General features: G+C 34.7%; 1 protein-coding gene across 1 annotated transcript in view; it reads right to left on the bottom strand.

The window, feature by feature from the left end:
- CNTLN (centlein, centrosomal protein) overlaps positions 1-12,853 on the bottom strand; it is a 185,215-nt gene that overhangs the window by 25,522 nt on the left and 146,840 nt on the right. Inside the window, exons 19-23 of the mRNA XM_009891515.1 lie at positions 8,439-8,603; positions 4,986-5,083; positions 3,133-3,259; positions 1,361-1,498; positions 817-1,002 (exon numbers count right to left, since the gene is read on the bottom strand). Of these exons, the coding sequence (XP_009889817.1) occupies positions 817-1,002; positions 1,361-1,498; positions 3,133-3,259; positions 4,986-5,083; positions 8,439-8,603 (714 nt within the window). The remainder of the gene's footprint in view (positions 1-816; positions 1,003-1,360; positions 1,499-3,132; positions 3,260-4,985; positions 5,084-8,438; positions 8,604-12,853) is intronic.

Below are 12,853 nucleotides of genomic sequence, written 5' to 3'. Positions count from 1 at the left end.
CACCTCTACAGAAATTCAAGAATAGTAGGGAAGCAGATCTGTTTCATGGGTTAGTAAGATATAACCTTGTCTGAAAGTAGGTATATAGTAGATGCATGCTAAATTCAAGATAGATATATACTGAATAGGCATTACAATTCTTAGTTACGTAGTGGATATTTCAGAAAAATAAATTATATTTATATTTCAAGTATTAAGTTACAAAACACAGATTAGTCCATTCTGTAGAACTTCACACAGAAGCTGTATGACGAAGTGATCCATACGAAGTAACACCACACAGTATTATTGCATGACGCACTGTTGTAGATTGTTAAGTATTTAACCAAAATAAGAAAAGAATATCCTACATACTGCTTTTAAAACTGCTTTCCATTTTGCAAGAGAGGCTTCCTTATTTAATATATCTGCAATAAAAAGCACATGTGGAAAATGAGGTAATACACACTAATCAAGAGATATGAATTATTTTCTTAAATGTGTTAGGAAACTTTCTGCAGAGTAATTTGCTATACAGCTAAGCACTTGTTCTTGGGAACAAGTACACTGGCAGCCATATACAAAAAGATGACCAATAAAAATTACAGAAGTCTACAGAAGTCTAGGAAAGAGATCTAGAACCACTGACTTGCTTAGACCAGTTCTCCTTGCTTAGACCAGTTCAGAGCTGACACCAGGCCACTGCAGGACCTTCAAAGATTGTTCCAGATCAGGAAATGCACCAAAGATTAGCCTCCTTTCTATCTTTTACATTTTGTTTTCACTCAAGAATACCTTTATTTAGGTGAACACTCAAAAGAAAGTCAAAACTCAAACCTTAACAAATGTCATGAACTCTTCTACTTTGTCATTGGTGAGCAGCAGCTTCTTCTGTACAGTTTCCAAAGCCTGTCCAGTCTGTTTAGCCAAGCCATGTAGTTGTCGAGATGCAGTAGCCTCAAGTTCAGTCATGGCATATTCAGTCTCAATCATTTTGCTCTCTAGATTGTTAAGCTTGACATCCTGAAATACATCCACAGAGAAACAGCAGTGATATGATAAAAGGTGATAGGCAGGTACAGTAGACCACAAACGAATGAATGAACCCATCTCCCACACAATAGTTAACATCACAGAACATTCTGCTTGTGGCATATAAAATGTAATTTCTTGGGAAAAAGGAACTTCATTTGCAGTCATTATGTCCATGTTTCAGCATCTAAACTTCAGACTGAAGTAAAACAGAGGAACACATTACTATTATTTTGTTCTTTTTTCCCTTTCTGTATTTAGAAAGTCTAAGCTGATGACCTTGCAACTTTTCAATTGAAAGTGAGATATGAAAAAGTTCCATGGTGGAGCCATCACAACTCTAATATACCTTTTTCTCCAACTCGTCTTTAGCCTTATGATACATCTGCTCATACTGAGACTTCTCCTTTGTAACTACATTCAGTCTTTGTTTCAGTGAGTCAATGGAAGCTTTTTTGTTTGAACAGTCTTCAGCCAGTGCCTTTACCTGAAATAATGAAAGGTCAAGAGCAATTGACTATTAAGATATAAAACTTAAAAATGAAAATCAAATCAAAACTAAGCTTACCTATATTGCATAAACATACCTGTATTATATAAATCATTTGATTAAAGTACCTTTTTCTGAAATTAAAGTCTTTAATAAATCTCTGCTGCTGACCCAGTAGAGATCAATTTGCACACAATCTTGTTACATAAAGTCGATTTGTATTAAGTGTAAAGAAAAACTCTTCATCTGCCAAGCTGTTTGTTTATATATATTATACTGTTACAGTGCATGGAAAAGGAAGCAAACCACAACTTCCACTCATTTCTGCTATCAGACCTAAAAACATTAATTAAAACTCAGCTGAGAAAATGATAACTGTCTACAAGTTAATAGTCTGTAAAGCCTCTTAGATAATTATTACCATTTTGCCATACAATGCAAACACGGATTTTGGCTAAAATGAAATAGACCAATGCTCCTAGAAAATCATTCAGCTCTCCTGACAGTATTAATCACAAAGTTTTCCTGACAATATCAAGTAACAGGGAATTTCTTTGATCTTCTGCTCAAGATAATGTAAAATTTATCAAGTTGATTTTCCACATGGAATAATCAAATTAATGTATGGAATTCGATTGTCTGGAATCTGAGAAATGCAGCGCTTAAAATACTCGAAGAACAGCATCAAAGTACGTCATTCCATTCTAAATCTTTCGTCTAAAACCAAAACCAGGTATTTCTCTCATTTCATACTTTAGCTGCCTTACTTACTTATGCTCTCACTCTCTGGCTGCAGATTTCTTAATAACACCTTATTTTTGGCACAGAGGGTAAGACAGTAGCTCTCTCTAGAGCTGAAAGTCCTAAATGACTGTAAGCAGAGATAGTGCTTGTGATATCCAGCAAGCATCCACATTCTAGCAAAACAAAAGGAAATTGGTAAATTGTTTATTTCTATTCTGGGGTCATACGCTGCATGACCTCACAGACAACCAAATGTCATAATGTTTTTCTGGTATTAAAGGCTGAAGTGCAAACCATTGGTTGGATAGTACAGAAACATGCCAAAACATATGCAAGTTCTCCTAGCTTCTGTGAAATCATGCTAGAATTTTGCAGGATAAAACAATTTGCTGTAGAAATTAAACTCTGCCTACACAGACAGAATTACATTAAGCTAAGAACTGTGAATTGTTCATAACATTGCAGTAGAAAATAGATTAACATATTAAAGCATGTAACTACTATAGCCAGGAGAGGTGCATGGAGTTCATTAGCGTATGTCATGTAAAATGACACTTGTTTCAGGTGTACTGTATTTTATGAACTTACAGTGCATAAAACTAAATCTCACTACTTACAGCATATCCTTGCAACTCGCTGTTCTGAATACTTTAATATTTAATTACACCTTTTATGAACATACATTAAATTATGCTGAATCCATCCAAGCTATCACCATATACTGATGTCATACAAATTATAGTGGAGGGAATTACACCCTTAGATTAACTGTATGTTGTTTGCTTAAAGCAATATATTGATTTAGTATATATAGCGTGTTGAAATAACTTCTGTAAATCCACCAGCTTTTGCTTTTCCTAAAATTATCAATAGCAAGAAAGAAATACCTTTCTCTCAAGGCTTTCTAATGTTTCATTAGAGGTTTTCTCATTTTCTTGATTTGCTTTTAGACGAGACCTTAAGTCTTCTATCAAATGTCTTTTCATATTAAGGTCCCTCTCCAATCGAGAAATCCTGGAACGGAAGAAGTCACACCGCATATCACTGTTAGGAAATATTGTTAATATGCAAGTATTTTAAACAACTAAAAAGTATAAATGCAGTAGACAAAGTACCATTCCTGTAGCTTTAGAATATTTTTTAAAACAAAAGCTCATGCAATTCTTGCAATTTCCCTATTCTCAACCATTACAACCAGTTTCAACTCTCTTATTAAACAGATCTGTTTCTAAATATTCAATTTATTTGTGATTTGGGTTTTGCTGTGGTTTATGCTCCAACTTTTCTGATCTGAAATCATAATAATTCTTCTTAAGCTATTATCAAAAAAAAGAAAAAAAAAAGTTGAACACAAAAATTTAATTAATTAGATTTCTTTGATGTCTGAAGCAGGTACTATTCAAAAACTATTTTGTGCAAAATTACTTTTAAAAGAAAGTGAAACGAGGAAGTCTCCTTTCATTCAACTGAGTAACACACAGAAATACATGAAAAATCTCTGTCTCGGTAATATGTCAGGTAAGATAATAATTCTTAAAAACTGAAAAACCTAGAAATAATATCAGCATTTTTCAGAAACTTCTCAAAAAAAAAAATTTACGTACAATGTAATCTCTGTTCAATAAGAAATTTATGCCTTCACCATTATGATACAAATAAATATTTGAAATATAAACATAAGCAATACCTGAATATGTTCAGACTTCTGCTTTTTTTTTTTTTAATGAAAGCAAAATGAATGATGGTAATATGTTCAGGAATAAAACATTGTTGATATCACGTCAATACCATATTAAAAAAAACAGGAAAAAATGTGCATCTTAAAATTTCTTCCATCTCTTTCACATTTATACTATTAATGTTATTTTGGTGATTATACATTACAGTTTATGAAAAAACAGTATTTATTTTATAAAGGAAGCATGATAACTAGTAAGTACTTTAAATTTAAGTGTTATGGTGGAAAAAATTAGTTTCATTTTGAAACAGAAAATACATAATGTACAGAATTTAACAATTATAAGATTTGTCTGGTTTTTAAATGAACTAATTTCAGATAAGTAAACGGCATTATTTCTACAAATAAAAAAAAAAAAATCAGAATGGTTAGAGGAGTTAAACTCTGGGACCGGCAAAAAATTCACAGATACACTAACAGGTTATGTTTATATAGAAATATAATTGCAGAACAGTATTATACCATTTAAAGTAGGTAGAATAAAAATCTCAGTTGCATACTTCACAACAATACATGTAAATTTCAAAATGCATAGTAAACCTTAATCAGTTCAGATAGAAACAAATACAACTGTCCTTTTGAACTTTTTATGAATGTAAGACAGGATATTTAATCTTGTTTAAGCATCTGAACCTTGACATGTCTCTTAGCCCCTAGGCAAAGAATTACTGTATTTGAAAGACTGTGTTTAACAGTGCTGAGGAATTCATTTAGACTTACATCAAGGATAAAATAGTCTACTCTGGAGCCTGAGTTTTGATTTAAGGTATTCTTATTGCAATACAGCTACTGTAGCTAATCACTCATCGGTTTAAACAAAATGCAATTTTAGCATGTATTGCTCCAGTTTCTAAAAAAAAACCCGTAATAGTCTGCAAGACTGCAATAAAAAGAAGAATAAAGCATTTTCTTAAAAATCTATTTAAGAAGGGTTAATGTTGCAAAAATAATAGAGCAGCCACTGGGTGGCACCAAACACAACGGATAGAAGAATGAACATACTTCGCCTGTAGTTCCCGAACCCGTTCTTCTTTTTCCTGGACTTCATTTTTTAGTGACTTAATGGTGGCCGACTGCTTAGTGATTTCATTATTCGAATTCTAGATTGAAAAATATTAAAATATAAATAAAGCAGACGGAATATTATCCCAGTCAACAGTAAATTTGTTTGAACCAACTGCCTGTGTAACTTCCACATATTTTATGAATGTTCTTAGACATCAGTTGGTACAAAAGGAGCATTCTTGCTTTCTAGCAACACTTAAGCAAAAGTACATTCCTTGGAAAATATGATAAAAATCAGTACTTTGCCATTCCTTTAATAATGTACGATTAATAGATGTTCCCCAGGACACCTGCTAGCCCTGTGCAACTATCAGGACTGCATTTCCTCTTGCGTAGCATGGCCAGCTGAAAAGGTAACAGAAAAAAAGAGAAAGTAAATTAGATCTTCATTTGAACTACATCCTTGAATGGTATAGTTCTACAGCACAAGGGGCTTACATCTATAGAGCAACAATTTCCAAGAATGCCTTTCATCTTGTGTATTTAGAAATACAAGACAATCTATGGGAGCAGTTGTTTTTGTGTCCCTTGAAACTCAAAGCACAAGACAAAGACATTTCCATTTGGCCACACTAACACAAATGCTACATTTCAGTAACAAAAAAGGTATGATCCTAACTTTCAGGCATGTATAATTCCAGTGATGGATAATTATATATTTAATGGCCTTTACTCATTGTGTATAGCAGAAAGTAAAAAAAAAGCCTCAATTCCTCCATGCAAACACACAAACAATATACCCAAGATTTAAATAAAGAACAACTGAATCATTCTACAGAAATAAAAATATGAAATTTAACTAAGTAGCCATCTTAGCAACCTGAGCATATGCATTGAATGCCATTGCTGAAAATGGCAGCTCAAACATCGCACATTGAGATTTCCAAAGTCCAAAAGCTGTTGCCAAAAGATACATACACGTTAAGTGCACGCATGACATACATGTGTGCCTATATGCATGCAGGTTCAGCCACTGTAATAAAGCTTTTTACTTATTATGTATAAACAATAAGCGAACAGATCAGACATGCTGTAAACAAGGATACTTGAGGAGAATTTCTCTGCTCGGTGCAGACTTGTAACGCCTATTAACATTAATGGGAGAATTGTACATAGCTCTGTGCACCTCAAGGGGAGTATATATTCTTGTGTGCATAGTTAGATGTAAAATATTGTTCTTAATAACTTGTCTAGTCTATTTACTATTATTATAATGTGAGGTATAACCAGAAAATTGTTAAAATGATGTATGCTAGCAGAATATTCTTGACTTTCCTGAGACCTGTTTGTTGAGCTTGAGCTTCATTAGCGTGAAGCACAGCACCCAGTTACATGGTTTACGCGCAAGATACAGACTTGCCTACTTAGGTGGGCCTCTGCACATGCTCAGAGGCGAAGATATATGCTTATGGTATTTTGCTTCCAAACTTACCACCCCACACTTAACACAGTTCTTCCTATCGGCAAAGGTACAAGGCATCATTACATACAACATAAATAAACGCTGCAAAGCTAGCTGTGAAAAAAAAAAAAAAAAAACCCACAACAAAACCAGGTACTTTGAGACTTTGAGCTATAAGGAAAGCTTTTGCTGCTTCCACGTTCAGACATTTAGGAGAGTAACTTTCTATCTCCATTTTAAGTATGCTAGATAGCCTGGAACAATAGTTAACAAATTTTGCCAATTTCTTCTGCTAAAAATGACTTGTAGGACTTAAATTTTTGAAAAAAATATGAGGTGAAAATAAGGCTAAGAATTTCAGCAACTTGATTTAAGTAGCTTTGGAGGTCCTTATGGTCCAAACTCTCACCCAATTCAGCAACCAGTGAATTTACTCTACTAATCTAAATTTGGGGTCACAGACTACATTTACTCTAAATGTAGTTTTGCATATATGGTTTATTTTTTACATTTAAAATGTAATACATCTTTAAGAAGTAATTAAAAGTTACATTAGTATTTCTGACATCAGATTTACATATGCTCGCTAAATGTTTCCTCTGCTGCAGAAACAAAAAACCCTTTGATTTTTCAGCAATATATTTTGCAGTTCACACGTAGCAGACCAATAAAGTAGCCTTCTAGCACGAGTGTTACTCTTAGAGTATATTACACACACACAAAAAAAAAAAAGTCCTCATTTTTTATTTTTCTTACTTTAATAGAGCAATTGACTACTAGGTTTCTGGATAATGAGGACACTCATCTAAAAAGGAACAACCCTAATTAACAGAAATTACCACTCGCCAGCAACAGAAGCAGATTAGTCAAACCCAAATCTAAAACCAACACTCAAGAAGTCAGCGTGTATGGTTTCAAGATCTCTTTCTCATAATTAAAGTAGATCAAATTATGTGCCTTTTCATGGCTACTCCCTGCTGCCCTCATCTCTTTATCAACGTGACCTACCTTTACTAATCCCTGAATTTAGATGTTACGCATCCAGTGTGCTATAGCCAAGATTCGTAATACCATAATTGCCATCAACAGCTAAGAGGTCTGAGCGCTACCCACACTTCATGCGCTAGCACAGCTAATCCAGTACTCAAGAGAAAGAGCCAGCTATATCGCTCATGTAATATGGCCTTTTCTTCTAGTTAATCCTTTGGCAGCCAGCTTGCTAGTGTGCCACTTCTTCTAGCAGCAAGAAGCTGTACCATTTTGGCCTTGTCTCTTCCCTCAGGTATTAAACACAAAATGATGGAAAAAACGAACTTTAAGACATTCTGTTGCACATGTATTTGCTCCAGTGAGAAGAGAGAAGAATTAATATGTTTGAGCCAGGCCACCTGCTGAGAAAGCTCTCCGATCACAGTCCAGCATCTACATCATCCACATATAAGAGAATCACTAGAGACTGAACAATGAAATCATCAACAAGTCAGTATTTTCCTACCAGCTAATCTACAAAAATACAAATACCAAAAGAACGATGTCTCTTTGAGGACAAGAATAGTAGTGACATATAGATAACCTCACACTGTCACATTACATGAACCACCCCATCAGCTTGAATTCTTTGCTCCCCTTTCTCAGATAGCTATTTCTTACCTCCTTCTTAAAGGAAGCAAGCAATCAACACAATTCTCATTGAAGTAATTTCACAGCACTTTCCAACAAGATGCATTTAATCATTGTGTGAAAACCCAGCAAGCCTCCCTGTCTGGCCTATTTGATCTACAAAAATTGTTTTAATTGTAACTTCTAATTCTCCTGCTTATGACTACATTTCTACTTAAGATCAAAGGTTATCTAACACCTAAGTTGCTAATCATTGGCTAAGATATATAAATGATATGCATATGTGAGTATAGGTGTATCTGCTTGACCCAGTTATGAAACACTGTTCATGTGAATTATCCTCAGCACTAGATAATTTGTTCTGTCACCTTTAGTTTGCACTGCAGCTGTTTCATCTCTAAATCACTGTTCTTAGAAGGAGCTGGTGTGGCTTCACTCTTGCCAGCAGTTTGAGACAGATGTTCTCTCAACTTCAATTTTCCTTGTAAATCTTCCTTCTCCTGTTGCCACTTGGCCAGGTTGGAGGTCAACACCTGTTTTACAAACAGAAGAAACAATCACCATTGCATCCTAAAAGTATACCTGCTTGATCATATGAGATGCTTCTCCGGTTTGGAATTCAAGAGGAATGAAACAGTATATATAATATCTGTAATTATATTGCATAGCTGTTGGTTGAATTCTCTAGTTCACGCGAAGATCAAACCCAGCAGGAAAGAGAAGTCAACTGACATTAAAAACAAGCAATTTTTTTTAACAGGCAAGCTAATTCACTTTTGACTGTACACATTGCTATTTTTACCATGACAGGCAAAAATTATCATACAAAACGGTAACAGTAGTTACTGTTGAAACCTGTTTACCTAGAGCCTCTCTGGGATTCAGCAATTATTTCTACACAGAGCATACAGAAATACCAAGGTGTCTGAGACACCAGTGTGTATTAAAGGTGGTTAAATGTCAAATCTGTTTTAATGGTGACCACTGTAAGCTCACTTGAATTGCTGTGTTGACAACTGCTATAAAACATACTGCCTTCTCTTGGCTTTTGTTTTGATATTTGTAGGGCTTGTAGAGGTTAAAGCAAAGTGGACCAGCTGCACTAAATATCTTCTGGTTGGCTGGTCTTTACTCATGTTGTGTTATTTCTTCCCTTTCACATATATGCACCATAGCCAGAGAACCACATATTCCATAACCTTGACTCTAGGGCTGAGGTACTTAAGTGGTAAAAGCCAAGCTGGAGCAGGACAGGATAACAGATGTTAGTTGTTTATTCCACTGGGTAGGTCTTACCACCCTATACTGCAGCCAAAACGCTTCTCATTTAGCAACATAAATGCTAAGTCCAATTAGCAGACGAGGCTTGTTAGGGATTTAGTTCAAATAAATAACATGCAAACAAACTCTCAGTCTTGTTGGACTTGATTGACAACTGACAAGACTTAGTCAATCTTTGTAACTATATTTCACAGTTCTCCTTATAGAGGTAATCTTTTATATAAAATATTTGTTTTAATTTAAATAATATTGAATGTTGGTCTGCAAAAAGGGGAACAGAAATAATCTTCATGCTAGTGGTTAACTTTCACAAATCTGTAGTCAGCCAAAAGCCACTAATGGCCTAACAACTCTCTGGTCCTTAAGAAGGTAACTACGGTACTATCTTATTATTCCAAAGAAGAATGTAATATGGTAGTTTAACATAAGGAACAATTACACAAAATGGTACTGAAACCTCTCAAAGGGAAAAAAACCCTTCCTTTGTGAAGAATCCTGCTAATAAACCAAACAGATACTAGAGCTCGAAATGACTAAATGTGTGTCAGATTATATGCTGGTAGACAAAAAAACACGGGTGAGAGAAAGTTAAAGATAGTGACCTATTTCCAAGTATTTTATTATTTAACTTAAATAGCTGTTATTAGAAAAAAACTGTTATATACGTGTGTGTATATACATACACATACACTTTCATACCCATCATTTGAAGATCACGTATATATCCAAATAAAAGAAAAACTACTTATGGTCATGTTTATTCCCATTATGAATGACAAGTACACTTGTACCCTTAAAAAATACTTGTACACTTAAAAAATATCATGGATACAAGAAAATGTATTTAAAGTTAAAACTCTAACAGCATTTCACACTTAAGTGCATTTATTAAAGCCAATGGGCAGTTTACATAGTTATCTGAGATAAGTACTGTTCTTAGTAAAGGGGTTAATCTTTCCATTGCTTTCTGCATCTGCCGTCATTATTGAACAAGAGATAAATAGTGTTAATGTATTTTCTAATTGGATATTCCTTAATCTGATATATTATTCTCACAATTAATACAGTCAGAGTAAGACAAAATGAAGGCTACTTTAAAAAGCAAAACCAGTAGTAGTACAGAAAGATATAAGGATTAGGTTAATTTGTCCAGTATAGCCAATATTTCTACATGCAGAATTTCATGATTCAGTGTCTCTATAATAAATTATTCATAAAAAGAAAAGAAAAAAAAAATCATAGCTAGATCAATATCTCTGATTAAAATTAGAAATGCCCCCGTATCTGCCCAAGATAGCTCATGACTCTCTGAAGTTTCTTAGGGTACTGCTGCCGCCAAAATGCATCTGGTCTAAAATACCATGATTGTAGTGGCTACATTCCCCAAAATGATAGCAAATAGATTAAAAAACAAAGAGCTCTCATGGGATAGATGCCAAAGAGGACAGTGCTACTTTGGTTATAGAATTTACTTAAGTGAGGAGGTAGAAAAAAATTACTTAAAATAGGAATGTACCTAAATTCAGAAACAGCATCAGAACTATGGGGGTGAAGTGAAAGTAGATTATGATGTATGACAAACACCTCTCAACTTGCAAAAGCAGACAAAGACAGACACACAATTGCAATCAGAGATAGCAAGAAGGCTGTCTCTTAACAGCTCTGGAGACAGTGTAAATAGACACAGCATTGATAATTCTATTGCATTATTCTTCTATTTGCAATATATGGAAAGGTATGTGAAAATTCTATATAAATCTATGTAGGAAGTGAAAAACAGCCCCCTTTCCCCAGCAAGATGTTTATGCCTAAAAGATATCCCTTGCATTTACTTACTTAAGAAGCAAGTTCATTACCTTGCTGTCCCTCACCACTCGCTAAGTTTTAGGTGAGGTCTTTTGTTCTTTTTTCTTTTTTAGACACAGGGTTTTTTTTGTGTGTGTGCTACCATGCACGCAAATCCTGAGTGACAGAGTAGAAAGGATTTTCTCTAGGGGAAGAGGTCACCAGGATGAAAGGTAGAATCTTAAATACCAGCTAGACCAGATGTTGGTAAAGGCAGGCTACCGCTGTTCCTCCACGATGTAGCGGCCTTTGTCTGCTGCACCTCCTCCAGAGTGTTTTGGCTTAACAGATGTTTATAGATTCAATATTTTAACATCCATCTATCTTAATCTCCTTGCTCCTGGTATACTCATGACACTCTGTTCTGCTGTACACAAAGGGATAAGGGATGAAATCTCAGTTTCTGTGTAGTCAATGTAAAACTTCCCGTGACTCAGCAAGGCTTTTTACCATAAGCTCTCTGCTCAGGAAGACGGCTATGTGGAAGGCCCGGTGGGTTGATGCAGGAAGCTCCTGGGATGGCCCATCAATCCTCAGCATCACAACAACCCTGTGAGGAGCTTCGAGCTCAGTTTACAGCAGAGTCACCCTCCTACTGCATCTGGCATGTATGAAAATGACATTTCTGCTGGTGGTGGCTGATATTGCACAGCCACTGCTGTGCATGATCCCATACATTTATATTTGCAGAATATATTATATAGAATGTATTTCTAGGCAACATTATGAAATAGGATGCAAATCAGGTATTCTTGAAACCCTTTTCAGGCAATGACATAACCTTATTTTACTATTCATTTTGTAGTCCAATATAAATATCCTCAGATGTTTTAAAAACATATTTGCTATGAAGCTTCCCATCCTAAAATCCTGGCAGATGAGAACATTACAATGTGCATAGAGATGTCTGTACGAAACCTGAAGTCAACATATTGTTTTTTCTTTTCTCTAAGAAACCTTGCCATAGTAGGTAATAAAATACATTTGCTGTATGCACAGCTCCTCTACCAAGTTCTGTTTTAAAATCTAACACTGCTCATCTGAAGGTTTTAAATAGAATGCTATTTTCTCACAGCTTTAGCTTGATCATGAAAAATATACAAGATAAGCAGTACTTGTGGCACACATAAACTATGAAAGAACTTTTCAAAACATATTTGCAGGCACAGAGTTAGGTGTTTATGATTTTACACACTCTATCAAATGTTATTATAACATAATGATAAACCTATTTACAACATCCAAGGCAAAATTTATTGAGTCAATACCACTAATCTTGACCCTGTTTTGTTCTCTTGAATCAAAACCTACCTTTGCATGATGGGTCACAGAAAAAATAAGCTAAAATTAACAGAGATAGTTTAATGCTATCTGAAAATATGAAAAGATATATACCAGACTAAAACACCAACTGTGCTGCATACTTAATGCGATCATATAGAGAAAAGGCAAATAACTCCAAATCCTCAGTGAAAGTTTTTTCATGCAAGGGCTGTAAGTGGTTGATTACTTAGTATTCCAGACATGAAGACAAAATATGAAACAGAAGTCTTTGGTGACTTAATATCCAATCCCTAAATTGAAACCAAGACCCCAAAAGCAAGAAAAAGTTCTAAAATGTTAAAATTATTTCTCATTTATTCTTCTGAAAATTTAG

This window comes from Charadrius vociferus, unplaced genomic scaffold (genome assembly GCF_000708025.1).
Source record: "Charadrius vociferus isolate BGI_N301 unplaced genomic scaffold, ASM70802v2 scaffold198, whole genome shotgun sequence".
In the NCBI taxonomy this organism is placed as follows: domain Eukaryota; kingdom Metazoa; phylum Chordata; class Aves; order Charadriiformes; family Charadriidae; genus Charadrius; species Charadrius vociferus.
The sequence above is the reverse complement of the archived record's forward strand: the minus strand, read 5'-3'. Positions and strand labels throughout refer to the sequence as shown.